Below are 26447 nucleotides of genomic sequence, written 5' to 3' on the forward strand. Positions count from 1 at the left end.
CTAGGTCGGAAGAGGCTGCAGTGCTCACAGAGAGCCTGGCCTCTTCTAACTGCTGATAGGTGGGGGTCCCAGGTGTCGAACCCCTTCCAATCTGACATTGATGACCTATCTTGAGGATCGGTCATCAATATGTTTTACCAGATAACTCCTTTAATTAGAGACTGCCAAAAAGTGGTTTTAGTCCGGGTTTATCACTTGCCCCTATTGAGAGAGAAACTGTTGCTGGGGCTTTTTACATATCAGGCTGTGAACTCTTGTGAAATTGCCTATTACCGTCTGTAAAGAAAAACAAAGAGTTAACTGAACACTGGGGGCAGTGGTGTAACTAGAAATTACTGGGCTCCATAGCAAATTTTTGAATTCCCCCCTCAAGCAACCCCTTTGCAACTTCTTCACAACCCCCACTCGGATGTGGCTAGTCAGGAATAAAACGGACGCAATACGAACGCCATCATCCGTATTTTTTGTGGATCAGTGTTTTGCAGACTGCAAAACACATATGGTCGTGTGAATGTAGCCTTAGTCCTCCTCCTGGATGGGCCCCTTTCTGAATTTGGGCCCCAAAGCGGGCTGGGCATCACATTTTCATTTTCAATTTATGAATTGTCATCCGTTGTTTGATAGATGTGACGCATCTTTAAAAATAACTCTGTTGTCTACAGATTTTTACTCCAGTTTTTCACGGCTTCCCAATGGGAGCGATATTGCACCAATTTTAGCGACTTTTTAAAATGTCGCATTTAGTAAATCTGGCGTACACCCACTCGCCTCTCTAAACATGTCCACTTTCCCACCCACATTTTTTCAAAAGCGGTGAGCGTGGGGCACAGTCCTAAAAAGTCACACATTTTTGTGCAAAAATTAACTACGCCAAAATTTGCCTCTTTTTTTTTTTTTTACTTCAGAAAACCGACGTACAGGTCTTCATTAATTGTGATTAGTCGTCTTACCAGCAATCTTCCGGGGTTGGGGTTACAATGGCTAGTGGATGGTATATTTGGCGTAATTTGCTGTGACCACATCTGAATGTGGCAATGTGGTTTCCGTAACGCTAAATCAATGGGTGTTTTAATTACATACTGTCAGAAAGCTAGAATAGCCTTCAGGGCACGAGACTGAGTCTACATGGGAGACACACCTGTAACTGAAGCTCTGCAGGACACCGTGTCACAAGGAGACATTTCCATGTAAATTGGATTCTCTGCGCATTGGTGTTACTCAGTCATTGGAGGAACAATGTTATGGATTTGGCGTCGTCCATTATTCATTTCTGAAACCGATGAAGCCCTGAGGTAGAAGTCAGTACAACTCAGAACGGCTTCCTGGATTCTGAACTTTCCTCCCGACTACCTACGCACACCAACCCCTCTGCTAGACTTGTTTTTCTTGTCCGCTTTTTACTTTGCCTTGTAAAATGTATATTTCTCCTGACTATATCGCCCTGTAACATGTGTAAATCTGAGATCAGCACTGCAGGGAGGATAGTAAAGGGATCCGTCCCCATGAACTCCGCCGTTAAAGCAGGCACAATGGCCCTGCGCCGGTCTCCTTCAGCAGTCCATCCATGGCCCTGCCCATATCACGCCCCATATTAAGAAACTGGCGAGGGCAGCATAAAAATGCCAGCTGACGCCAAATGTAGTCACAATGGCATTTAAAAAGTCGCCAAACTGGGTTTTGTCACTTTTTGATGCCACATCCATGGTGTAGGGGGTAATGCTCTGTCAGTAAAGAAGCAGAGGGAGGGGTAAGGGTGCACACAATGGTTTGGGTCTGCCCCCCGTGCACCTAACTATGTATCTGCAGATGGAGTAAATGTACTTGTTCATGGTATAATATGTGCCAGTTTGAGGTGTAAATGATAGTAAATCTGGCACAGCTCTTCTTCCATGCTCTGCTGCTTTTTACAAAAGAATTACACAGAATTGAAAAAAGTTGCACATTTTTGCACAAAAATGAGTTATTTTTGCATGTTAGATTCTGGCATTCAGGCTTTAATAAATGCCCACCTATATCAGCAGATAACCCATCATCTTCAAGCTCCTGGGCCCCAATGCAAAAATGATACCAGGGTCCCACCTAATGTGTGCCAATAAACCCCTAGGAGCCGGGCCTAGGTGCACCTTCTAGTCATATCTCTGGCCACCAGACCCTGTACCCCTCACGGTTACAGTATGTATGCTTGAAGAACATTATTAAAGATTATTAATAATCTCAGACAAGCCTTGCAGTATCCTGAAATAACAAATCCTGTTATACTGCCCCCTATCTGCAGGGCCATTCTCTGTGCCTGGTTCTTCTGAAACTGTTATGTACAAACTGCACCTGCTATCTATTATATATCTACAGTATCTATCTATATATCTATCTCACTATCTGCTATCTATTATATATATAATCTATCTCCTGTCTATTTATCTACAGTATCTATCTATATATCTATCTCACTATCTGCTATCTATTATATATATAATCTATCTCCTGTCTATCATCTATCTACAGTATCTATCTCACTATCTGCTATCTATTATATATATAATATATCTCCTGTCTATTATATATCTACAGTATCTATCTATATATCTATCTCACTATCTGCTATCTATTATATATATAATCTATCTCCTGTCTATTATCTATCTACAGTATCTATCTATATATCTATCTCACTATCTGCTATCTATTATATATATAATCTATCTCCTGTCTATCATCTATCTACAGTATCTATCTATATATCTATCTCACTATCTGCTATCTATTATATATATAATCTATCTCCTGTCTATTATATATCTACAGTATCTATCTATATATCTATCTCACTATCTGCTATCTATTATATATATAATCTATCTCCTGTCTATTATCTATCTACAGTATCTATCTATATATCTATCTCACTATCTGCTATCTATTATATATATAATCTATCTCCTGTCTATCATCTATCTACAGTATCTATCTATATATCTATCTCACTATCTGCTATCTATTATATATATAATCTATCTCCTGTCTATTATCTATCTACAGTATCTATCTCACTATCTGCTATCTATTATCTAATACTTATCTATTATTTATAATCTATCTATCTATCTATCTATCTATCTTTTATCTATCTATATCTTCCATCTGTCTATCTATCTGTCTATCTATCTCACATGTATCTATCTATCCGTCTCCTATCTAGTATCCATCTTCTATCTATCTATCTATCTATCTATCTATCTATCTATCTATTATCTATCTATATATCTATCTTTTATATATCTCCTATCTATCTATATCTTCCATCTGTATATCTGTCTATCTATCTATTATCCATCTATTATCTATCTATCTATATATCTATCTTTTATATATCTCCTATCTATCTATATCTTCCATCTATCTATCTCATATCTATCTATCTATCTATCTATCTATCTATCTATCTATCTATCTATCTATCTATCTATCTCCTATCTATTATCTATCTATCTATCTATCTATCTATCTATCTATCTATCTATCTATCTCCTATCTATTATCTATCTATCTATCTATCTATCTATCTATCTATCTATCTATCTATCATCTCTATCTATCTATCTTACATACACATGTTCTCACGGAGGAGACCCTGATGTAGACGGTATCAGGTGTATGGGATCTCGGACCGGTCCGGGCCCCTCCACCTCTCCCCCTTCCTCCCATGCAGTGTGCAGTGTCCCCGGGGCCACACAGCTGGGCAGGCGCCGCCCCGCCCCCGCCTGGTAGTGACGTCACCAGCCGGCGTTGTCACTCTCCCATTCCCAGCGTGAGCAGGTGAAGCATCCTCCTCATCCATCTGACAGCCTAGCCCTCGTCATCCACATTCACCATGGGACTCTTCTGCTGGACTGGACGCTTCGCCCTCTGCCTGCAGCTGGTGCTGGGCACAGCTCTGAACGATCTGCCAGCCTGCAGTGAGGTGAGGGGCAGATTTCTCTAAGCCTATTACCGGGGATCCGGGCATGGGGATAAGCAGGCATTGTGCTCCATCCTGCACACCAGGCTGACATACCGACTATTAACCATCCATGTGCCAGGCCATTCGTATCGACCTTATTCCCTCTCATTGTGTACAAGCCGTGGGAAGCCAGCACTTGTGTCACATCTTGGATGGGGAGGAGGACTGGTTGCATTTACATTGGCATATCCTGGTAGTGCTGACTGGACAAAGGAAGCCAGGCTTCCTGCCCCAGGCTCCACATGCCAGGTTAAATACCCTCATCATTCCCTCTCCACCACCTCCATGATCAGTACTTGGGGTCCCATGTTTATGCTTTGACTTGGGTGCAACCAGCCATGCATTGAGATAGTGGCATGTACCGAAGACTAGTTCAGAGACTGCTGAGAAGTTCAACCAGTAAGGAACTGGATAAGGCTGGAAACCAGTAGAGCATGGATGTCAAACTCATGGCCCTCCAGATGTTGCAAAACTACAACTCCCAGCATTCCCTGATAGCTGCAGTATGCCCAGGCATGATGGGAGTTGTAGTTTTGCAACAGCTGGAGGGCCACGAGTTTGACATCCCTGCAGTAGAGCAAGCACTTGTAGACAGTGGTTTATATCAGTAGCTGTCTACAGTGGACCTGCTGCTGTTTTTCCATTGACACCCCCAATATAACCCTAGGACAGCGATGGCGAACCGCTTAGACGCCATGTGTCCGAACTTCAATCCAAAACCTATTTATCGCAAACCTGAATACTACAGTCCAGTACAGTATATCTTCCATGTAGTATAATAGCCTGCCTACATTCAGTGCACTGCCTGCTGTTCATAGTGCACCCTGCGCTGATGAATGGCAGGAAAAGTCTGAGGCATATTGGTACACCATAGACCATAGGGTGGGAGTGCCCACAGAGAGGGCTCTGAGTGCCACCTCTGACACCAATGCCATATGTTCACCACCATTGCCCTAGGACAGTGATGGCTAACCTTGGCACTCCAGCTGTGGTAAAACTACGACTCCCAGCATGCACCATTTATTTCTATAGAGTTCTGAGAGCAGCCAAGCAAGGGGGGCATCTTGGGAGTTTTAGTTTTACCACAGCTGGAGTGCCAAGGTTAGCCATCACTGCCCTAGGATAAGTGATCAGCAACCTCCGGCACTCCATTTGTTTTGAAACTACATCTCCCAGCGTGCCCCATTCACTTCTATGGGGGTTCCAAGAACAGCCGAGGAAGTGTGCATGCTGGGAAATGTAGTTTCCCAACAGCTGGAGTGCCGGAGGTTCCTTTTACCTTACTTGATAATGAAGAGGCGAGGAAGCACACCCAATCTGGACTACAGACCTTTAGTATGGCTGCACATAGGTGACTCTGGAAATCATGGTGTGTTCGGCAGTATTAGTATAATACAGTGACGGAGATGATTTGGTTCCTGAATCTGTCATGTGGCTCTGTATCACAGAGGAGTAAACACCCCTCGCCTTTCCTTTTACCTCCCTTCCGCCCCTAATAAGAATTTAACAAACCCCTGATTGTGAAGCATTGTCTGCTCCCTCTGCCCTGTATTCTGTTGTATAGGGGTATGCTCACATATGTCTCATCCTGTTTTATAATGAAAAGAATACGAATAAATACTAATAATTCGGATTCTCTGGGGCAGTGCACTTAATATTGCACCGAGAAGCAGTATCATGTGGATGTGCGATCTCCTTTTGGTCTATGTATAATATTTCTGATTGTCACATGCAGGGAGATAAATACTACTGTTATTAGGTTAGTGATATTCCCAGGGGGAAACATAATGTGTAACAGGCCACAAAGGGCGCAGTGTGCCAGTCAGGCGGCAGTAAGGTGTGTACTGTTTGCTTTCCCAGTAGAACTGGATGATATGTCACTCATTGCATTAGGTATCACCCTACCTACCACATACTGTAATACGGCCACCCGCTTGCGCTAGCCTCATTTCTCGGCCAGTGCACACATATTCCTCTCGCAGTAAATAATTCACCGTGCCCACCATATGGTACAACTTGTAATCTTACAGTCACCTTGTTTAATACCAAGCAGGTGGATGGGGGAGGGGAAGAGAAGAGAGAAAGGATGAAAGGAGAACGTTTCCTATTTGACAAGAAATATTCAAGAGGAAAATCACATCTGTCCAAAGAATACTAAAAACAAACAAATTGTTGGGCGTTAGTGTATATGAGTTTTTCACCTTTTGGGGGTGTTTGTGCAGACCCCCACACCTGGCCAGACTGGTTCCTTCACTGCTCATAGCTCAGGTCCCCCCACAATGACTGGCCGCAGCGGTGACGTGCTCCACATTTGCACCGCGACAGTTGGTCATTGCAGGGAGAAGGTAAGTATGCTTGTTAGGAGGGGGCACTGCCCAGGCACCCCCAAAAGTTGAGCAACTCCTTTAAATGCATGAAAATGATTTGAAAATCTGTATTAGGCTACTTTCACACTCGCGTTTGGTGCGGATCCGTCATCGGTCTGCATAGACGGATCCGCACCGATAATACAACCGCATGCATCCGTTCAAAACGGATCAGTTTGTATTATCTTTAACATAGCCAAGACGGATCCGTCTTGAACACCATTGAAAGTCAATAGAGGACGGATCAGTTTTCTATTGTGCCAGATTGTGGCAGTGAAAACGGATCCGTCCCCATTGACTTACATTGTGTGCCAGGACGGATCCGTTTGCCTCCGCATCATCAGGCGGACACCAAAACGCTGCAAGCAGCTTTTTGGTGTCCGCCTCCAAAGCGGAACGGAGACTGAACTGAGCGGATCCTTATCCATTCAGAATGCATTAGGGCAAAACTGATCCGTTGAGGACCCCTTATGAGAGCCCTGAACGGATCTCACAAACGGAAACCAAAACGCCAGCGTGAAAGTAGCCTTAGTTTATAAATATTAGAGATCTATGAAAAACGGGATCACACAACCTGTGCTGCCATTGATTTTAGTCAACTTTTGCACAAACTACAGGTTAATCAGGCTTCATGCACATGACCGTATTTTTTATCCACACAATTCATTCATTCCGCCAAAAAAGACGGATGTAATCCGTGTGCAGTCCGCATTCCGTGTGTCCATTCCCCAAATTTAGAACATGTCATATTCTTGTCTGTATTGTGGACAAGAATTGTCATTTGTAAATTTGTAAAAACGCTGCACCTGATAAATGCCTCCTATGTTCTCTGGGCGGTATGTGAAATATCATTTCTGGAATATTAGGAGGAGATATCATGGATGACTGCATTGGTTGTCACCCAGCTTCTTCAGAAACAAATATACCATATTTTTCAGACTATAAGACGCACATATGTGCATCTTGTAGTCCGAATGCTAGTAACCACTTCCATTATGCAAGTGGTCATCAGCATGCGGGAGTCACGGGGAGGTGAGGGTAGCGCTGCACCGGCTGTACTTACCGTCTGTGGTCTTCTTTTGGGTCCTGCTGCGCACCGTGTGCTGACCGCACACAGCGTCAGGATGTAGTGCACGTAGGTGACAGTGCAGTGCGGGCCAGAAGAAACAATGCGCAGAGTGGTGAGTCCTGCACACCGCACGGAGCAAGCAGGGTAAGGTTTATTTATTTTTTAACATCTGATCTGAGGCTGATTGGGGGCTAGGGGTTCTGATTGGGGGCTGATCTGTGTCTGATGGAGGCTGGATCTGAGGCTGATTGTGGGTCTGATCTGAGGCTGATGGGGGCTGGGAGGCTAATAATGGGTTACTGATCTAAGGCTAATTCAGGCTGGGGGGCTGATCTAGGGCTGATGGAGGCTGGGAGATCTGATCTGAGGCTGATGAAGGCTGGGGGGTCTGATCTGGGGGTCTGATTGGAGGCTGATCTGAGGCTGATGGAGGTTGGGAGGTCTGCTTTGAGGCTGATGGATGTTGGGGGGGGGGGGGGTATGATCTAAGGATGATGGAGCTTAGGGGTTTGATTTTGGGACCTGATCTAAGGTCTAAAGAAGAATGGGGGTCTGATGAGGGCCTGATCTGAGGTCTGATGAAGAATGGGGGTCTGATTTAGGAATCTGCTCTGAGGTCTGATGGAAATTTTTATTTTATTTTTTTCCTCCTTTACATCCTAGGTGCGTCTTAACTTCTATTGAACTGCATGCTAAAAAAGAAACATGATAATGTATATTTCTATGTACATTTTTCCTTATTTATTTAAACCTGTACATTTTCTACTTTTTTTTTTGAGGTTTTTCCGGGATACTGTTAATTCTGCCTTTAGCATAATAAGACAATATATATAATTTACCTGTACAGTGCCTCAGGTGAATTCAGCTTGGCACAAAGTGCCTGTGTACATATTGACATTGCATTCACTTCAGTGCTCTGCCAGTGATTGTTCAGGCCTTTAAAAAAAATAGTTTTTCTCAAGACATTAAAGAGGTCGTCTCACTTCAGCAAGTGGCATTTATCATGTAGAGAAAGTAAATACAAGGCACTTCCTAATGTATAGGAAAAAGTGTCAGCCTCTCTGGTGACTGGGACCATTGAAACGTACATAGGCTGGTGCTTTTTCCTATAGTGTGCAAGCATGACCACCACTGATGGATGGCAGGGTGGTCTGTTACCATGGAAACGAGCAGTGTATAATGTGATGGAAAAATGAATCCAGCCAGCAAAGGAAGCAATATGGACAATCACAATACATTAGTAAGTGTCTTATATTCACTTTTTCTACATGATAAATGCCATTTGCTGAATTGAGACATCCTCTTTAATTCTTCAACCAACTTTTTTAATTTGCCAAAATATTACATAGTCCTGCATTCACCTTTTTGTCATACAAGTACATGAAAGCGGATCAACAAGATCACATGACTGTACTGTATGTCTGCATTTACAAAACTGATCAAACATCACATAAGGTTATGTATCGGAAGTGTTGCCGGTATGACCCCTTTGTGTTACTTGGGTTTTGTCCATTGAGGTGTTTTATGACTCATTGATGTGGCATGTTATAATACGCTGATCTGTGAGGGTCCACTCTCTAGGCCTCCCACCAGTGTCGGGTTTGTATATCCCATAACAGAACTGACTCCATGGGCGTAGGGATCACCATAGCAGCCATAGCAATGGCTATGGGGCCCTACGCCACTGGGGGCCCAGGCTGCCTGCTGAGGATTATTATAATTTTTTTTAATTCATGTGGTATAGCTACAGGGGTCGCAGGCCGCTCCAGGATAGACAGAGAAGGCGCTATCTGTAGGCTGTGGGCAGTGCGATAGTGGGCAGCTGGAGGCAGAGAGGCGTACCTGCAGTGAGGAGAGGGAGTGGTCCCGCTCCTAGTCTGGGCGGCAGTCCTACTGGCCGGAAGTGGAAGAGGCAGAGCGTACAGCGAAGCTGCGTGCTGCTGGGCCTGGCAGCACTGCTGGAGTGTGGGCGTGCAGACGTTCAAGTGGCTGTGAGGTGAGGTGAGGGCTGGCTGACTCTGGGACTGGCAAAATTTACTCTGGAGTCCTGGACCATTATATCTAGGGAGGAGGGGGGAGCAGGACCCTGGATGTCTGGACCAGTACATTTAAGGAGAAGGGGGGAGCAGGACCTGGAGGTATGGTCTGGACCATTATATAGGGGGGAACACAACACTGGACCATTATATCTTGGGAGGAGGGGGAGCAGGACCCTGGAGGTATGGACCATTAAATTTAGGGGGAAGCAGGACCCTGGAGGTCTAGACCAATTTATTGAGGGGGGAGCCGCAGGATCTCCAAGGTCTAAACCATTAAATTGTGGGGGGGAACAGGACACTTGATGTCTGGACCATTATATCTGGGGACTGGCGGTGGGAGATTTAGGATGGGTGTGGGGGTGGGAGGTCTTGGAGGAGTGGGGGGATGCTGGGGTGGGAGGTACTGGAGGGGTGTTTGGGTGGGAGCTCTGGAAGGGGTGGGAGCTCTGGGAGGGGGGCCCATAATTTTTTTTTTGCTATGGGGCCCAGTCATTTCTAGCTACGCCCCTGACTGACTCCAATATTTCTCATGTATTTATTGTCTAGAAATGCTGTCATTTGCTTTCATTCAGTTACCTGTGTCAGTGGACAACACTCTTTGTTCACAGGGACAAAACTGAGTATGTTCCGTCGTACAGACTTATCACTGCCGCCATCTAATGTGTACCATTTAATGTGGGTCTATGACGGTGCGGCCACTAACACCCCCAGCAAACAGCAGTGTTAATGTAGTGTAAGATGACAGCCATACAGATACATACAAGGGTAACGTGTGCAAATATCACAGCCGCTTCTTGTTAATGGGGGATAAGGTGTTTCAATGGGGCATATGGACAGAGGGGCTGCCCTGATGATGAGTGATATCTGAGAACTGAGAATTTTAAAAATATTGTGCCTGGCCCGATTCTGCTCTATCGGGCCATGCACACATCGATATTTTTGGCAGATCATTGTGGCTGTTACTCAAATTGTAGAACATGCTCTATTCCGATCCGCTCTGAGGACGAGGATAGTCCGTTCTATTGATGGGAGTGAGAAAAAAGCAGAGTGCACACGGAAGGAATCCGGATTTTGTAGCTCTATGGTTTCAGTGTTGGCCTAGGGTGCCTAGGGGCCTCCAGTAAAATGGATTCTGGCTGCCTACTTTACAGCTAGCTGCAGATATCACTAGATCCCCATGTGCAAAACCCTAAAGCTGCACTAGCACACATTTCTTTTTCTTTGAGACCCTGCCTCTGTGCTTAAAAGTCCTCTCAGGACCCCGTGTATCTAGAATAATAAACTGTTACTGGGCAGTATGTTAAATACCCTAACCAGTTTTCTCATATGACCACTTAGACCGATTGAGATGCTGGACACTGAATATCTGTATGTAGTGCAGTCAGTCTACTGTGCCATGTGCCCCTTGTGCAGGGGCTGGAGGGTCAGGGGCCCACTGCGGGCTTCACCTGCTCCCCTGTGCCAGTCTGAACCTGTGTAGTTTGCGGACTGAAATACCGACACTGCCGTGTGCATAAAGCCTTAGATGAATGTCTGCTGAACCTACTGATTACTGACCGGTTTCCCATACTAATGTGTTTTGAATACCCCATGACCACCTACTTTGTGAGAAAGAAGAATCTGACAGTTGAAATTCAAGATACCTGATCATTAGGTGTATGTGGGAGGGCGGAGAAGTTTAGAAGTCTCTGGCAGCTGTCCAATGTGTATAGCCAGCCTTAGGCCTCATGCTTTGCGGTCCGCAAAAACGCTTTCCGTTCAGTGATCCGTGTCCGTTTTTTCTTCCATGGGTCTTCCTTGAATTTTGGAGGATCCACGGACATGAAAAAAAATATCTAAGTCAAGTTTGCCTTTGAAATGATAGGAAAAAACGGACACGGATCACGGACGCGGATGACAATCTTGTGTGCATCCGTGATTTTTCACGGACCCATTGACTTGAATGGGTCCTTGAACCGTTGTCCGTGAAAAAAATAGGACAGGTCGTATTTTTTTCACGGACTGGAAACACGGTGCATTTTCCGATTTTTCCACTGACCCATTGAAAGTCAATAGGTCCGCGGAAAAAAACGGAAAACAGAACAACGGCCGCAGATGCACACAACGGTCGTGTGCATGAGGCCTTAGATTCAGGCCGTTATGTATAAAAACTTTCAAAGAAGCAAGTTTTGGGGGCATTTATTCTTTTTTTGCAGTGGCCAGATGTTGCATTGTCCTGGATGGAATTTTATGAAATGCCATTTCCATAATTCTGTTAAGATCTTCAAGTTTTTAAGGGCATAATGTGATTTTTGAAAATTGCAGTATGCCCTATTTACTCGTATGTAGCATTTTGTGCCCTATTGACAACTGTTATCAATGGGTGAACTGCACAATGAGGCCAGATAATTTTTCTACAGATTTGTCCTGCTACCACTACACCCTAAAAATGTCCCCCCATATATGTTCCAACTAACTAACTAACTAACCAACCAGTTTTTATCATTGTACACGTAGCTAAATCTGCTGCACAGTTCAGATAAATGATCTTACACCACTGAGTTCCGCTGCCCAAGCGCTAAGCCCAGTAATCCAGTTTTTTGTGAGAGGAATAATTTTTTCTGGTTCAGGCACTTGCTATTATCCTTTATATCATGGGTGTGTGAAATCTCATATTATGTGATAATCCTGTTTACACAATGGATTTCTTGTCACTGCTTTTGACTATTGGGCAAATCACTAGCTGATTTCTGGTACCTACAGGAGTAGTTATTCACGTCTGTGCCCTTGTGGAAGCACTTGCTCAGGCAAGGAGATATCTGAATTTGCCTCTTGCATTAGGTCCATGGCAAAAAATTACACATAAACATACTCGTTTTCAATATTTTCTCCTCATATAGTGTGTCAGCAATAGCTAATGCCTAAAGGAGATGTCTGGTAGCTGCAGCAGAAAAAAGATGCAGGTTTTACTGAATAAAAAATAATCCCAGTAATCACGTCTCTGCAGCAGTACCGTAGTGTAACGGAGCCGGAAAACACATGCAGCCATTGATTCCGTATATACATACTGTACATACATATTGCAGCCGCATATATTTGTGACAAGCAATAAGGAAGACAATATGGCTGAATAAATATGGACACAATGAAGAACTCAGGGGCGGACTGGGAACTTAAAGTGGCCCTGTAAAAAATACTAAAAGTAGCCTCGTTTTGTAGTTGGGTCCAAACTGATGGAAGGCAGGGCCAGCAATACCATATTGTGGCACATTATTCCACCTAAACAGAGCCAGATACCACATTCCATCACAAAATACGTCCCCAAAAATTTCCACTGGCCGGCTGTGAGGAGGACTCAGGCGGCCCCCTGGTCATCGTCCCACTGGGGAATTTCCCTGTAAGGTCTATGGCAGAAGAAGAAGAAGACCTGTAACCTCTCCCATCTCGTCTGTTTTATCAGCGGCTTGCATGCCCAATGTAGCAAGAAGCATCTATTCTTATAGCTCTATGTTTGAATACAGTTGTGTGTCCAAGTTCTTAAACGGGTCTTCCCATAGTAAGCATTGATGGCATGAACAACGTGATTAGATGTTTGGGGTTACCTTGCGTTGATGTTTTGGGTGAGGCGTCTGTGTGTGTGTCTAGCCTGGAGCCTGCACATTTCTACCAGTTACATCTGCATTGTGTCCTTGGGGCATGCAGAAAAAGTCACCTGTGTAAAATGACAAATATAAGTGGGACACTCCAAGATCACATTTTCCAGGTTTTTCCTTGAGGTTATTTACACCAACAGCCCTCTTTTTACTTGTTCTCTTTCTTATGAAATGTATAAGTAAAATGACTAATGGTTAGTAACAGCCTGCACATAATTCCTGACACAGGGAACTTCCATTCTCCTGTTAGACATCTGTAACATTATCCTTTTTTGTAAAGGAAATGTAGATTTGAAATCATCATCATAATAAGACTCTGTCTATCTTTTTATTTTGTTATCAGAAGCTGGCATAGCATATACTTGAAACTACAACCAGGCATATTCATTTCTATGGGAGTGGGGGTGCAGCCGGACAGCTCAGTGCTAATGGTTCGCTGTCCAACCAATCACTATTCCCACTCTGTCAGCTATGGGGTATCTGATATCATCCAGAGACATGAAGACTGTGACCTGATCTATTCCAGGTTCTCCGGGTCATCAAATTTTCAGTTATCAACATCCATTAGTCCCCATAAAGTTTGCTAATGCGATAGATTATTAAATAGATCAATATTAGATAGATAGATAGATACTAGACAGATAGATAGATATTAGATAGATACTAGACAGATAGATAGGATAGATAGATAGATAGATAGATACTAGACAGATAGATAGGATAGATAGATAGATACTAGACATATAGAGAGATACTATATAGATAGATAGATATTAGACAGATAGTTTAGATATAGATACCGTAGATAGATACTAGACAGATAGGATAGATAGATAGATAGATATTAGACAGATAGTTTAGATATAGATACCGTAGATAGATACTAGACAGATAGGATAGATAGATAGATATTAGATAGATACTAGACAGATAGGATAGATAGATAGATATTAGATAGATAGATAGATACTAGACAGATAGATAGGATAGATAGATACCGTAGATAGATAGATATTAGATAGATAGAAATGGTTATCTGTTCTAATTGAGTTGTACACAGCTTCCTACATGAGAAGATCACTAAGGCCCCTTTCACACGGGCGAGAATTCCGTGTGGGTGCAATGCGTGAGGTGAATCCGGACCCATTCACTTCAGTGGGGCTGTGCAGATGAGCGGTGATTTTCACGCATTACTTTTGCGTTGCGTGAAAATCGCAGCATGTTCTATATTCAGCGTTTTTTACTCAACGCAGGCCCCATAGAAATGAATGGAGATGTGTGAAAATTGCATAGCATCCGCAAGCAAGTGCGGATGCGATGCGATTTTCACGCATGGTAGCTAGGAGATGATGTTAGTAAATTGATAAAAGTCTATTCCCTGTATTATTTTCCCTTATAACATGGTTATAAATGAAAATAATAGCATTCTTAATACAGACTGCTTACTAAAATGTCGATTGAGGGGTTAAAAAAATAAAATAAATTAACTCACCTCATCCACTTGATCGCACAGCCGGCATCGTCTTCTTTCTTCTTTTTTCAGGACCTTCAAAAGGACATTTGATGACGTAATCACGCTCACCACGTGGTGAGCGCGGTGACGTCAGCGCAGGTCCTGCTGAATGAAGATAAAATGATCCTTCGATCTTCATTCAGCGGGACCTGCGCTGACGTCACCGCGTGGTGAACGCAATTACGTCCTTAAAGGTCCTTTTGCAGGTCCTGAAAGAAGAAGCAAGAAGACGATGCCGGCAGCGCTACCAAGTGGATGAGGTGAGTTAATTTTTTATATTTTTTAACCCCTCAAGACACATTTTACTAAGCATTCTGTAGTCAGAATGCTATTATTTTCCTTTATAACCATGTTATAAGGGAAAATAATAAAATCTAAAGAACACCAAACCCAAACCCGAACTTCAGTGAAGAAGTCCGGGTTCGGGTCTGGGTACCACATTCAGTTTTTTCTCACACGCATTGCACTCGCACGGAAAAAAACTGAACATCGGAACGCAATCGCAGTCAAAACTGACTGCAATTGCATGCCTACTTGTGCGGTTTTCCAGGACGCCCGTGCGAAAGAGGCCTAAGTGTCCTGTTTTGTACATGCGGCTACGAGCAAGGACCAATATGCAATCTTATCTTGGTGACCTAGTCCCTTGTGCCAGCAGATGTACTAAGTAACGTCTGGTCACTTAGGTAAATACATTCTTTTGTCATTGATTTGATTAGAGCTACCATAGTTCTAATGTATTTGCACATTAGACCTCAGGGTTTTATAGAACATACGGAAATCTTTGCTGACGGACCTTACTCAAGTCTTTGCCTCCTTGGTTCCCTGTATGTTGGTGGTTGGTCCTATACAGTAGTGCCCATTGTTTGTCAGACCAACTCTGAATTGAAAATTTCTTATTGTAAAAGGTATCAAATCTTTTGGTGTCCTTTGGATCCATTAATATTATCACATGGCCTTTGGTGTATGAATCCGACGGGGACTGTATATTGGCACTACAATGAGTCCTAATGATTATGAATGTTTCTCTATATTGACCAGTCCAGCTGTATGTCTCTGGCCGGAATTGACTCAAAGTCAAATGGATTTAGAGCAGTAAGAAGCAGGTAACCCAAGTACTATGCAGGTCCTTATTTGATGTTACTTTGTGCAGTCTGCTCTTCGCTTTATATAACTTTTCACTCTTTTTTTTTTTACCCAAAGTTTTGCTAGTTCTGCTTTTTTTTGTTACAGTAGATTTTAAATGTATGCAACCATGTTCACATCATTGGCAAACTAAGCAAACTTTCCTTTGTGAACCATCCATTTCTCTCACGAGAACAGGTTGTACGAAAAGCAGTGTTTGGGGTGGGAACTAACTGGCATTTCAGGAAACCAGACTGGGTTTATAGGGTGTTGTAATGCAAGCAATCCTCGGGCAATTAGTTTTGCATAATCAGATAGAAGCTTCTGAGCCTGGTTCAGGAGACAGGCGCCTCCTTGAGGTCTCTATTTCATATTTAAACCGGACGTACCAGTGCCTTGGTAATTACACTGGAACAGCCTTGAACTGTTTTTTTTTTTCTTTTAGGGTGTGTATTTTGCTGCAAAAAATATGGGTGATGTCCGTGTTGCATCCATTGTAACAATGCCTATCCTTGTCTGCAAAACGAACAAGAATAGGACATGTTCTATCTTTTTTGCAGGGCGACGGAAGGACATATGGATGCAGATAGCACACGGTGTGCTGTCCACATTTTTTGTGGACCCATTGAAATTAATGGGTCCGCATCCTATCCGCAAAAAATGCGGATTGGATGCAGAGAAAAAATACGGTCATGTGAATGGGGCCTTAGGCTGCCTCTACATGGTCAGGCTATGATCAGGTTTTGAAGCTAAAATGAAATGTGGACCCTAACGCTGGGTTCACACCTGAGCGTTTTACAGCGCGTTCCTACGCGCTGTAAAACGCACAACAGGCAAGAACCAATGATTCCCTATGGGAAGGGTTCACACCTGGGCGTTTTACAGCGCGTACGATCGCGCTGTAAAACGCCCGACGCTCAAACAAGTACAGGAGCTTTTTTTGGCGCGTTTGACGCGCGTTTGGGCCATAGACTCTTTGGACAACACTGCTGTCAATCACCCAAACGCGCGTCAAACGCGCGTTCACTATTAAAAAAACGCACAACAAAAACGCGCATAGAAACGCGCGTTTGAGAAACGCCTAGGTGTGAACCCAGTGTAAAGGGAGCGATGGTGTAAAGGGCAGACTCTGCTTATCCTAATCTTTGAATCCACACTTGGGGGAGATTCATTAAACTAGAAAACCAATCAGGGGAACGCTCTTCATCAATTATCTGTTGTTGTAAATGTACTGCCAATTACCTGATGAACGAGCGAGACACACGTTCATCGGGTAATCCGATTGTTTGCCAGATCGTGCTGTGCAAACACGATCTGCTGTCGACAAGTCAGTATGGGGAAGAGCGATGGCATTAGCGATCGCTCCTCCCCATACTCTGGAGCAGATTGCTGCATGTAAATGCATTGGTCTCCTCCACCAGCGAGCAGCAGATTGTCAGGAAGGAATGCTTAAGGGACCTTAAGGCCTCTTGCACACAAAAGTTTTTTTTCCCCCGTTTCTGTTCCGTTTTTGCAGGTTCCGTTTGCAGTCTGTATGCGGAACCATTCACTTCAGTGGGTCCGCAAAAACAACGGAAGGTACTCCGTATGCATTCCGTTTCCGTATTTCCGTTCCGTTCAAAGATAGAACATGCCCTATTATTGCCTGCAAATCACGTTCCGTGGCTCCATTCAAGTCAATGGTTCCGCAAAAAAAACAGAATGCATACGGAATGCATCTGTATGTCTTCCGTATCCATTCCGTTTTTACGGAACCATCTATTCAAAATTTTATGCCCAGACCAATTTTTTTATGTACTTTCTGTTTAAACATTCTTGTATTCTTCCGTTTCCGTTTGCGATCCGCAAACAACGGATCACAAACGGAAACCAAACAGAACGGCAAAACGGAACGGAAGCGGAAACACTACTGAAAAAAAAGAAAAGAAAAATGGATCAGTTTAAAACGGACCGCAAAATACAGAAAAAGCCATACGTTCGTGTGCAAGAGGCCTAAGTCTGGAGATGCATCTAGCCTTTTTGTAGCACATTACATTGATTGTAAAGGGATTCTCTAGCCTTTTCTGAAAATCCTGTGGAGGAAAGATTGTTTCCTCTGTACTTACCCCTCCGATGCTCCCCTGATTCCGCCGTCTCTGCCGTGCTCAGACTTCTACTTTGGTTCTAGATTTGTTCCCAAGTCCTCCTGTTCAGCTGCATAATGTAAATGTCAAATGTGCTTCTAAAGATCTAGGTGTAGCACCAGTAATGGAGTAGAAGGCTAATTATGGCAGTATACATCATTGGAAAATCTTCTAATGTACTAACTTTTCTATAAGAACCCCTCGTTGGGACTAGCTTCTTTATTTCTGGTGAATAGTCAAAGATAGACTAATCCTATCCTCTGGATAGGTCATCTGTATCTGATCTATGGGGGTCCGACACCTGGGACCCCCGACGATCATCTTTTTGAAAAGGCACAGATGTTAAGTTCTCTGTGTTACACGCGGCTTAGGTTCCATTCACACGTCCGCAAATGGGTCTCTATGAGGCCAGAAGAGATGCGGAGAGCACACTATGTGCTCTCCGCATCCACATTTCCGGAGCGCGGCTCCGAACTTCCGGGCTTCAGCTCAGCAAAAAAATAGAACATGTCCTATTCTTGTCCGCAATTGCGGACAAGAATAGGCAGTTCTATGGGGGGTGCCGGCTGGTTGCATTGCGGATCCGCAATACACTACGGACGTTTTCACTGAGGCCAGTAAATAGCTGCTGAAGTCTATGTGACCACAGACAGGATGTCACTCTCCCATTCCACCGGGCAACAGAACGAGCAAGGACGAGAGCCACAGCAATGGATCAGAACGGCAGTGAATAGGTGATTGGCTTTTTTATTTTATTTACCGGTATACACTTTCAGGGTCATAACTAAAATTGTTTTTGGGGTTAGACAACCACTTTAAGTTTGTTTTGGGAAAACTCAATGACAAGGAATATGGCTAAATCACCCAAGACTCAATTTCCTTGACTCCAGAATGGCAAATTTGCTTAGTTATTTAGTGACATATTAGGCTACTTTCACACTAGCGTTCTGCTGTCCGCTCGTGAGCTCCATTTGAAGGGGCTCACAAGCGGAGCCGAACGCTTCCGTCCAGCCCTGATGCAGTCTGAATGGATGCGGATCCGCTCAGACTGCATCAGCCTCCGCTCCGCTCGCCTCCGCACGGCCAGGCGGACAGCTGAACGCTGCTTGCAGCGTTCAGCTGTCCGCCTGGCCGTGCGGAGGCGTGCGGATCCGTCCAGACTTACAATGTAAGTCAATGGGAACGGATCCGCTTGAAGATGACACCATATGGCTCAATCTTCAAGCGGATCCGTCCCCCATTGACTTTACATTGAAAGTCTGAACGGATCCGCTCAGGCTACTTTCAGACTTAGAAATTTTTCTAAGTTATTAATGCAGACCGATCCGTACTGAACGGAGCCTCCGTCTGCATTAATATGATCGGATCCGTTCAGAACGGATCCGATCAAACGCAAGTGTGAAAGGTACCACCAACCTCAAAAAAAATCACAGACACATCTATTTTTTTTTTCACGGACACAAGTCACCTATTTCTACAGACTGTCCAGAAATTTCTGGGTGGTTGGCAACCCTGGTCATTGGGCAGATTTATCACTGTGAGCTCTAGAAAAGCGGTACTTAAGGATCTATATTTACTGGTGATTTTTGACTTGTACTTATCACTTTCTTTCTTCAGCAGTGACAAGTGTTATGTTCATGCCATGTATGGTTGGGTGACATTCCAAAGTAAAGAGCTTGTCTAGTCCCTCAAGTACTAAACCAGTATGGCAAGGTGGGATGTGACAAGACCTGCTTATGTCCTGGACAATCTCCAATATCTGGTTGTGTTCTGTATACCGGGTGGTTACAGTGCTGTTTTACTACATGACATCACTTTATTACATTCAATAGTGAAGGTGTCAGTACTTGACATCTAGCTAATTCACTGTAGTTGTTCCTTATGATAGAGCTTTGTACATGCTGGTGATAATCACTAGTAGCTTGTGGCAGGTCTTATTCATGTTAATTTGACCTTGTGTGTCTAGTAATTCAATCTGTGAGGCTTCTAACTCTAACCTTGCTTTGAAGGGCCTTACAAAATACAGATTTCCATATCATTTTAGAGGGGGAAGGGGTCTTCACATAACAGACTTTTTATATATCAGACAGTCTATAAGGAACAGGTTATCGGGGTTAGAACCGTGCAATGTAAGAACTGGTTTGGGTTTTCAGCGGTGGGTATGTAAAAGGGGTCATACCTTCCAGTAAAGATCTTCTAGGCCCTTGAATGCTATGTGTGGTTCCCCACTCAAGGATGATGGAAGGAATGCAGTTGGACACCAATCATACTTGCAACAAAAGAGTTTACTGGTCTCATGTGGGGCAACAAATTTGGTAGTTACAGTAGTCTCACATGAGACGAGGCATTATGGTCACAGTCTCTTACAAGAGCAATGTGCATATGGCTACTGAGTCTTCTAAACAGGGCACAGTCTTTATCAGTGCTTGCTGGTGCAGCAGAAGTACTGTCCTCTCTTGTGAGGCAACAACGGTCCCTTGTCTTTAACACTCAAGCAGTAGTCTTCTCAAGGTGGCAGCATCTTTTGTGTGGACATGAAGTTACTTAATTCCTATGAGACTGACATTGAAGCTTCCATAGGAAGGAATAGAGAAACCGACTCCTTGTCCACACATAAGACCCTGGGGGAGATATCCTAAAGCCTCATTCACACGTCAGTGTCTTGGTCAGTGACTTCCATCAGTGATTGTGAGCCAAGACCTTTAAATCTATGCCAGCTATGAGCTGATGTAGATATGATCTATCATTTTCTGGGGTAAATGATTATAAATCTGGTGGGCTAGGCCTAGGGAGGCTACACCCCTCCCGCTAAACCCTACCCATCTTTCTCTCCACTTTTTAAAAGTGAAAAGTCGCAAACTGTTGTGCAATTATAGCGTGCGCTATAACTTGCGACTTTTTTATGCTACAATATTGGCATGAAAACTGTAGTACGTGTCTCTTAGGCCTCCTGCACACGAACGTGTGCGCCCCGTGGCCATGCTTTGGCCCGCAAAATGCAGGCCGCAATATGCGGGCCGCAATGCACAAACACCGACCGTGGGGCAGCCTCAGCAATACGGCCGTTCCGCAAAAAGATAGGTCATGTTCTATCTTTTTGCGGAAAGGAAGTACGGGACGAAACCCCACGGAAGCACTCCGTAGTGCTTCTGTAGGTTTCCGTTCCGTGCTTCCGTTCCGCACATTCTGCATCTCCAGATTTGTGGACTCATTGAAGTGAATGGGTCCGCATCTGTGATGCAGAATGCACATGGAATGGAGTCCATGTTTGTAGCGGATCCGCAAGCGCAGTCCGCAATACAGCAACGGGCAGCGCACGTTCGTGTGCAGGAGGCCTTAGGGTCAGAGTGCTGGTGAATAACTTACAGCCACAGGTAAAAAGATTACAGTCACTACAGTTTACATCATGTATCTTTCTAATGGGCCAGAGAATAAAACAATTATGAGTGCTTCTTTAAAAGAACAAATAATTTTATTTTTATTTTTTCTCAATAACTGCATCATAATGGAATAAACCAGGAAAGTTGGGTGACAACACGTGTAATAGCTATATGGACAGCCGTCTCAGCTTTCATTCAGCTTTCCTTGAAACAGATGTAACTATAATATGGCTGACTAAGGTTTTCAAGAACTTTACAAAAATTGAAGATTCAGGGACCAATATAGTCTTTTAATTTTCTCTATGTTTATTGCTCATTTTGGTGCACATTGAAGCTATATATATATATTTGTTAACTAATCGTACCAACTACTTTTTCATCTGGTTTGAATGAGAAAATCCAGTAAAAATGAAATAATCGTTGACTTGTCGATCACATGTAAGACATTGGTTTTCTAGCAGCAGAACTGTGTCCCTTCCATTGTTAGGCGTGTTACCCACACACGTGTATGTATGAACAAGTGGCAGTTATCTGTACAAGCCCTGGGGCGGGGGCAGACCCCGGGGAACACCAGCTGTGTGTGCATATGTTCAGCAGCCTCCTTATCACTATTTGTGTCTTGCTACACCCTTCCTATCCAAATATACGGTAAAACCCCACTAGGACGGCTAATCTGCTCATTCGTGCTCACCATCCCAATAGTTTGCTTTAGGAATTCATTGGAAATGCACAACTGGCTGCAGTTGCAATGTAGGCAAATAGAGCGTCCATTTGACATCTATTTTAATACGTTGATGTATGGATACCATATCCGGAAGCTAGTGAGTACCTCTACATTATCTAAAAGGATTCTGTCACCCCAATTTTGGACCATTTTCTACAGTAATACATGAGTACTACAGTAGTTATGGAGTGCAGAGCACTATTTTATTTTACTACTGCTGTCAGGAAATTTCCCTGTAAGGTCTGTGGCCAATCCGCCCCTGGCGTGGACATCATTTTATACAGTTCTGGACTGGCCCACCAGAGTGCCAGAGGATCCTCTGGTGGGACCAAGCTCAGACACAATAATGAAGGTCAACTTCAGCTGATTGGATAAACTATATACATGGCTCCCAACCTTTCCCAGATGCGGCAGCTGTCCTACGGTCCCAGGAGGGCTGCCGAATGTCCTGATATTAACTGTATCTGAGTCCTCCTGTGCAGCTGCCTTAGGCCTCATGCACACGACCGTTGTGTGCATCCGTGGCCGTTGTGCCGTTTTCCGTTTTTTTTTGCGGACCCATTGACTTTCAATGGGTCCGTGGAAAAATCGGAAAATGCACCGTTTGGCAGCCGCATCCGTGAGCCGTGTTTCCTGGCCGTGAAAAAAATATGACCTGTCCTATTTTTTTCACGGCCAACGGTTCACGGGCCCATTCAAGTCAATGGGTCCGTGAAAGAACACGGATGCACACAAGATTGGCATCCGTGTCCGTGATCCGTGGCCGTAGGTTAGTTTCATACAGACGGATCCGAAGATCCGTCTGCATAAAAGCTTTTTCAGAGCTGAGTTTTCACTTCGTGAAAACTCAGATCCGACAGTATATTCTAACACAGAGGCGTTCCCATGGTGATGGGACGCTTCTAGTTAGAATACACTACAAACAGTGTACAAGACTGCCCCCTGCTGCCTGGGAGCACCCGATCTCGTACAGGGGGATATGATAGTACAATTAACCCCATCATATCCCCCTGTAAGAGATCAGGGCTGCCAGGCAGCAGGGGGCAGACCCCCCCTCCCCAGTTTGAATATCATTGTGCGGCCCCCCCCCTCCCCCTCCCCTGTTGTTAACTCGTTGGTGGCCAGTGTGCGCACCCCCCTCCCTCCCTCTATTGTTTTAATACATTGGGGCCAGTGTGCGCGCGCCCCCCAACCCCCCCTCCCTCCCTCTATTGTTTTAATACATTGGGGCCAGTGTGCGCACCCCCCCAACCCCCCCCCCTCCCTCCCTCTATTGTTTTAATACATTGGGGCCAGTGTGCGCACCCCCCCAACCCCCCCCCCCCCTCCCTCCCTCTATTGTAATCATCATCGGTGGCAGCGGAGTAGAAGATTTTCATACTTACCTGGCTGCTGGCTGCTGCGATGTCTGCGTCCGGCCGGGAGCTCCTCCTACTGGTAAGTGACAGGTCTGTGCGGCGCATTGCTGTCACTTACCAGTAGGAGGAGCTCCCGGCCGGACGCAGACATCGCAGCAGCCAGCAGCCAGGTAAGTAGGAAAATCTTCTACTCCGCTGCCACCAATGATGATTACAATGGGGGGAGGGAGGGGGGGGGGGGGGTTGGGGGGGTGCGCACACTGGCCCCAATGTATTAAAACAATAGAGGGAGGGAGGGGGGGTTGGGGGGGCGCGCGCACACTGGCCCCAATGTATTAAAACAATAGAGGGAGGGAGGGGGGGTTGGGGGGCGCGCGCACACTGGCCCCAATGTATTAAAACAATAGAGGGAGGGAGGGAGGGGGGTGCGCACACTGGCCACCAACGAGTTAACAACAGGGGAGGGGGGGCCCACTGGCCACCAATGAGTTAAAAACAGGGGGGGGGGGGTCTGCCCCCTGCTGCCTGGCAGCACCTGCCAGGCAGCAGGGGGCAGTCATGTACACAGTTTTTTTGTATATTCTAACCTGAAGCGTCTCCATCACCATGGGAACGCCTCTGTGTTAGAATATACTGTCGGAAATGAGTTTCACGATGTAGCTCATATCCGACAGTATATTCTAACATAGAGGCGTTCCCATGGTGATGGGGACGCTACAAGTTAAAATATACCATCGGATTGGAGAAAACTCCAATCAGATGGTATAAAGGGACTCCAGACTTTACATTGAAAGTCAATGGGGACGGATCCGTTTGAAATGGCACCATATTGTGTCAACGTCAAACGGATCCGTCCCCATTGACTTGCATTGTAATTCAGGACGGATCCGTTTGGCTCCGCACGGCCCGGCGGACACCAAAATGACTTTTTTTCATGTCCGTGGATCCTCTAAAAATCCAGGAAGACCCACGGACGGAAAAACGGTCACGGATCACGGACCCACGGACCCCGTTTTTGCGGGCCGTGAAAAAAAACTGTCGTGTGCATGAGGCCTTAGGCAGTGTTTTTTCACTGTCAGTAAGGCTACTTTCACACTAGCGTTCGGGCAGATCCGTTCTGAACGGATCCGCCCATAATAATGCAGACGGAGGCTCCGTTCAGAACGGATCCGTCTGCATTATATTAGCTAAAAAAAGCTAAGTGTGAAAATAGCCTGGGACGGATCCGTCCAGACTTTCAATGTAAAGTCAATGGGGGACGGATCCGCTTGAAGATTGAGCCACATTGTGGCATCTTCAAACGGATCCGTCCCCATTGACTTACATTGTAAGTCTGGACGGATCCGCACGCCTCCGCACGGCCAGGCGGACACCCGAACGCTGCAAGCAGCGTTCAGCTGTCCGCCTGTCCGTGCGGAGGCGAGCGGAGCGGAGGCTGAACGCCGCCAGACTGATGCAGTCTGAGCGGATCCGCCTCCATTCAGACTGCATCAGGGCTGGACGGCTGCGTTCGGGTCCGCTCGTGAGCTCCTTCAAACGGAGCTCACGAACGGAAACCCGAACGCTAGTGTGAAAGCAGCCTGATTTGGCTTCAGTGGTCCGTGTCCGATTTTGCTTCAGTTGTGTTTCCTTGTGTCTTCCTTTTTTTTTTGTCTCACAGGAGAAAAAAAAGGAAGGTTAATGAAAAATGTAATTTTATTGCACCAAGGTCTTGTAGAAAAAAACGGACATGGATGACATGCCAGTTGTGCATCCGTTTTTTTTTTGACAGACCCATTAACTTGAATGGGTCTGTTCTCCGATTTCCACTGACAAGAATAGGACAGGTTATATTTTTTTGACGGACTGGAATCAGGGACGCGGAGGAAAAACGGAGGACTATCAGACTTTTTTCACAGCTCCATAGAAATGAATGGGACCTCCGCTAAACTGTGGAAAATGACGGAACGGACGCGGATGCACACAACGGTCGTGTGCATGAGGCCTATTAGGAAAAGGGGCCCACCACCATGTAATTTCATAAACACCAATGCTTCCCAATGTCTATTTCATTGCATGCAAAGTACCGTTAACTATTGTTATAGATTTTACTGCTGTCAAACATTGAGCCCACATACTTTGAGGTTTGTTTCTGAACTATATTCCCTATTCTATCTTTTTGAAGACATGTCCTGCATGTGCAGTGATAACAAAAATGACTGCAGACTTGTACCTATCCTGCATACACAGAGGGTGGGCCCTCGGAATCATTTCTTCTGGTGGGCCCAAGGAACTTCAGTCCAGCTTTGATTTTATAGATGACACTATCCTAGAGCTGCATTCACAATTCTCCTGGTATCTGAGACCTATTTTTGGTGTATACGGCTGGTAAAGCTCCCAGCACACAAATCAAATGTATCCATTTACCTGACGGAGGCCAAACATGTGTCCTGTTGGGCTCTGTCTGCCTAGTATAGGCTGGAATACCTTTTTTTTTACAGTATAGGAAAGCACAGGATACTGTGTATGCATGTCTACCTGATGTCTACCTCCAATGAAAGGCTAGAAGACAGTCTGCACATAGACCTAAAGCTCTTCTCCGCCAATGATTGAAAATGGCCACCTGCAGTTTGTCTTAGAATGTGAGCAGGACTGGTTGCCACCACTTGCAGAGCTGCCTAAGGGGGTGAGGGGGCAAGGCCTCAATACACTGCTGTATAATAGATGGGAATGATGTGATCCTGCCTGTGATATGTCATCATGGCTGAGCAGCCTGACAGGAAAACTCTCCAATATGTAGTATCTTAGTGTATACTGAGGCCCCCTGAAGACAGACTCTCCTTAGAAACACTGTTATAGCCTTGCTAAGAAGACTGTTTACACCTTGTTCCCATTTTCTAGAACAAAATATATATTCCCCTAATCAAGTATGTTAAAAAATATTTAAAGGGTTTGCTCATCTAAGATATGCCACGAATGTCAGATGGATGCCTCTGGGACCTGCACCTATTTCTAGATCAGCAATCGCGTCCAGCCTCTATTTACTTCTATGGGAGCTCTGAAAAAAGCCAGGTGCTGGCGCTCTCCATTCACTGCTTCACTTTGGGGGCCCTGCACCTATCTGACATTGGTGGCATATCCTAGG

At 44.9% G+C, this 26447-nt stretch overlaps 1 protein-coding gene across 1 annotated transcript in view; it reads left to right on the plus strand.

Moving 5' to 3' along the window:
• Positions 1-3796: 3796 nt before the first annotated feature.
• Positions 3797-26447, plus strand: part of ELAPOR2 (endosome-lysosome associated apoptosis and autophagy regulator family member 2) — a 103835-nt gene continuing 81184 nt past the window's right edge. The window contains exon 1 of the mRNA XM_044280110.1: positions 3797-3958. Coding sequence (XP_044136045.1) covers positions 3869-3958 — 90 coding nt within the window. The 5' untranslated portion in view covers positions 3797-3868. The remainder of the gene's footprint in view (positions 3959-26447) is intronic.

This window comes from Bufo gargarizans, chromosome 2 (genome assembly GCF_014858855.1).
Source record: "Bufo gargarizans isolate SCDJY-AF-19 chromosome 2, ASM1485885v1, whole genome shotgun sequence".
NCBI lineage: Eukaryota > Metazoa > Chordata > Amphibia > Anura > Bufonidae > Bufo > Bufo gargarizans.